Here is a 4,218-nt window from a genome sequence, read left to right on the forward strand (position 1 = left end):
AATCAAACCACAGTCAGAATGTTATGAATCTCTCATACTGCTAAAATGCTAAAACAAAAATTTAACTACTATCTATGGAATCTGCTGTCCCAGTCTACAGTGGAAACCAGTGCTTTTACAAACTGACAACCACAACCACATGAATTCTATTAATTCAGCTGATGCATGAGATACTATTATCAATCAAAACCACAAATGCTGGACGACCAAAGTCAACTTATAGAGCTAAATACCAATGGAGAAATCTAAAAGTGGAAATGTTATGTAACCTGCAACCCCTCCCCTCAAAATCAGTTTCTTTAAGTGGGGCCAGTATAGGGCTACACCTCACCCCACCCCCTTTAAGGCCCAATGCACAAAACTCCCATTGACTGCTCCTATATCTTGCATTGGTATGAGTTAACTTGAAATATATGACATTTTTTTACTATATATACCTGCACACTCACTCAGTGCCACACAAGTTTATTGTTTAACGTTTCAGTACCACTTGGATGTCTGTCAGGTCAAAAAATCCTGTTCAGTTCCTGTTCTTCATGCACGCTGTATTTTTGACAGCGTACAAGAATTTCAATTTTCACTATTAAAGCATGAACTTGAAATCGTTCATGCCACATTCTCTGAGAAACACAGAGAGCTTGAGTCAGGCTCAGGCCTACAAATGACCACCGAATTGCATCAACACAGTCTTAACACAAACTTCCACAAAGCTGGTAATTAATGCAGACTTATTATGTGGAAACACTATCCATATTAAAAGTGCACAATCTGGTATAAAGGGCAAAAAAACTCAGTATGAGTGGGTCGATTACAGGCTCCAGAAAACCATCCCGTCTATCTATGATTATGTGTTGCCATGTTATCTGTAACATACGAGCAGCTATGACATCACTAACAGTTGTGTACTGGTCAGGTAGTATGAGGACATGTTTCCTCACACCAGGTGTTTCCTCTCGATGTTCCCATGCTCCACAATGACAGCAAATCTAAGACTGCTGTCACAGACTCCAAGCTGAAGTCAAGCATGTCCCATAATGCATAATCAGCAGGTCCACACAAACACTGAATCTTTGGGTGTGGATGTGCTGCAGAGGGCTAGAAAATATTGCATGTTTCCTCTGACTAAGCCAGTAGATTTTAATGATTTATGCTGCAGCAAGAACTAGTCAGTGCCACCACCTGGTGTGGTGTTTGGTTTGAATGGAAACCTTGCAAGCCCTCCTGCCGCACACATTTGCCTCTCCCTGCTTTTTGGGCAGCCCTGGAACGCCGCTGTACAAAGTTGCGCATTTTTGTCCACGTGTTTTCCACCCTGAGAGAACAGGAGGTTTTTGCTTTTAAAGAAAGTGTCCGATACGTGACTGCACACTTTCAGGCACTTGTTTGACAGCATTCCTGAAGCTGAAAGCCTGAAGGCAAACAGCCCCTCTTAGGTGCCTGATATAAGCGGAGGTTGTTTGGTGTTGCTCTGTATATTATCTGTTTAATATTGATGAAGCTTCTGTTTTGGTGCCTTTATGAAGCTGCAGATTGATAAAGTTTCAAGCTTCAGGAGAGCTGATGAGAATCATCCACTCATGCCAGCCACAGAGTAATAGATTTAAAAAATATTCCACTTTTAACCAGTCACAATCAATTTTTATTTAACCCTTTTAAACCTTAACTGACATCAGTTTTCTTATACAGCATTCAGGGGCCCTTTACAAGCATTTACACCTTTAAAAGTAAAAACCACGTCACAGTAAAAAGTAACTGTTTGACTTATCTTAAAAACGTGACTGTCCTGGCTGCCTTTAAATTTAAAGTTGACTGAATTTGAGAAGATAAGTTGAATCATTAAAAAAAATACCATAATTTGTCTTCTCACATTCAGTCAACTTATAATTTTAAGGCACTACTGTTTTTAAGTTAAAACAAATAGTTTCTTTTTGTAACGAATATGCTTGCAAATGATAGAAATGACTGTAATCTTAATGGATGAGGCTTCATCGTGCAATATAAATGCATTATCAAAACCTATAAGGATGCTTTTTGTCACTTTAAATGTCCTGTGGCTACATCGCATAGTTTAAAATTCTCATCTGGATATCAGTGTACTATAATGTCATTTATGTGTGATCAAATGTTCCTGTGTGAAGTCCAGCAGCAGCAGCAGCAGCACAGGGGAAACTCTTCCTGTTGCTTTGCATGTCCCCTCCTCCTGTGGGCTCCTCCTACATGTCTGCTGGCCCTGCCTCTAGTTCTCTCACTCCAGTACTCTCAGCCTAGGCACGTGTACTGACGCGTACACATGGCTGTGGCGTGTGAAGTGGGGAGAGATTTAAAGACACGCAACCGCAAACACTCCACACACTTCCCTCTCTCTCTCTCTCTCTGTTTTGACCCTGCTGCACATTTATAATGGGCTGGGACAGAATGCTGATTGTGTAGTACACTGCAGAACATTGATCACATGCAACCAAACCCTGTCAATGCTACGACGTTGACTCATCAAATACCTCAAGACCTTTTTTTTTCGGCTATTCCACCTTTTTTCCGCCACATCTGCCTGGTCCCTCGCCCAGCGTTTAACCCCAAATGAAAAACAAATTTTCTGAACTCCATGTTTCTCTCTTTCAAGTTGACTTTGCGTGTAGAGCCATGTGACTGTGCCCTGCCTTCACTTTGACCCCCACAGGACAGAAAAATGCTCGGTCACCATGGTATTTGTTATAAACTCAAAGGAAAGTGCTGAGTCACAAGCCTGTGGGAACATTATACGCACACAATATAACCTTGATTAAATCTCAGCTGTTATTGAGTTGTAGGGTCTACTAGTCTCATAATATCAGTGGCAGGGGGACAATTTGTCTCTTTCAGCAAACCTTGCAAGAATCTTCTTCACTGGTGTTGCTGTTTTGAGCTGATATGGAAAAAACCTTGAAGTATGACCTGTCCTTGTTTTGTTTTTACTCTCTGGTTCAGCTGAATGGTACTCACCATGCAAACAGTCGCTTCCTCCTCCGATACTCTGCGGCTGGGCCACCTCCAAGCCGATGAGCGACGGGGAAGACGAGGAGGAAGGTGATGACGACGTGGAGCCAGGTGGAGATGATGGCGGTAGGCACTGGGAGCTCTGGTTGGGCACGGCCGACTGGGAGCTCTGCGAGGGGATCTGGGCCGAACTGGAGCTGTTGTTGTTATGCATGCTGCCCATTCCGTTTTCAGTCAGAAACTCCTCCAAGTCCATATACTGAAGCTGGAAGAGGCCCCCATCTGCAGGCAAGGTGCGATCCCACAACAGGGGCCCCAAGAATTGGTTAAAACTTCCTCCTCCGTTGCCGCCACAGCCATTACTTCCATTACTGTTGCCTACTCCATTGCTGTTCCTCATAGGGCACACTCCCAGGGAATCTTCATCAAGGTCCAGCCTATCTTTGTCTGCCAGAGAGAAGACAGGATGAAGACGATTAAGACTTTGAGTACACAAGAAAGTTCCGTCACCACATTTACGCCTGTGGATGCTAGCGTCAACTCTCAGAAGTAAATGAGGTGGCAGGTGCATCCATAGGATCTGCAAAAATCTCCCTTTTATCCTGCGTCTCACACACTCACAGATGGACCAGATGGTATAGCTGAATTGCAGCATTAAGCACGAGCTGAAACCAATTTGTTGTCATAACTCACACATAAGCTGCTGAGCAAATCGCACAATTGCTGCAGACACGTTTTGCAGAGCATCACAGCTAAACCGAAACGTGTTGTTGTAATCTGGATCCTAATTTGAGAAGGGATTATAATCCAGGTGCAAACTCATCAGGAACACAAATGAAATGTTAAATATACAATAATATTGGTGAAATGTAACTGAGAACATGTACTCAGGTACTGTACTTTAGTATGAATTTCAGGTAGTTGAACTTTACTTGAGTATTTTCTTTTCATGCTACTTTACACTTTTGCTCCACTAAACTTCAGAGGGAAATATTGTACTGCTTACTTCACTGCATTCATCCGACAGCTTTAGTTATTTTACAGGTTAAGACTGTTGCAGAAAAAAACATAAGATGGGATTTATAAAATATTATGTTTTGTTATACATTAAACTAACAGTTTATACAGGTACAGCTGCAACAATTAGTTGGTTAACCATCAGTTGATTCAAAGATAGTTACATGACACCTATTTTGAGAAAAAAATTACATCATTTTCTATATTTTAATGATTTTGAGTTGTGGG

General features: G+C 41.9%; 1 protein-coding gene across 1 annotated transcript; it reads right to left on the minus strand.

Moving 5' to 3' along the window:
• Positions 1-2,371: 2,371 nt before the first annotated feature.
• LOC121937733 lies at positions 2,372-3,691 on the minus strand. Its single transcript, XM_042481052.1, has one exon. The coding sequence runs from the start codon at positions 3,626-3,628 to the stop codon at positions 2,828-2,830; it is 801 nt and encodes a 266-aa protein (XP_042336986.1). The 5' UTR covers positions 3,629-3,691; the 3' UTR covers positions 2,372-2,827.
• Between the last annotated feature and the right edge of the window lie 527 nt (positions 3,692-4,218).

Source organism: Plectropomus leopardus, unplaced genomic scaffold, assembly GCF_008729295.1.
Source record: "Plectropomus leopardus isolate mb unplaced genomic scaffold, YSFRI_Pleo_2.0 unplaced_scaffold27305, whole genome shotgun sequence".
In the NCBI taxonomy this organism is placed as follows: domain Eukaryota; kingdom Metazoa; phylum Chordata; class Actinopteri; order Perciformes; family Serranidae; genus Plectropomus; species Plectropomus leopardus.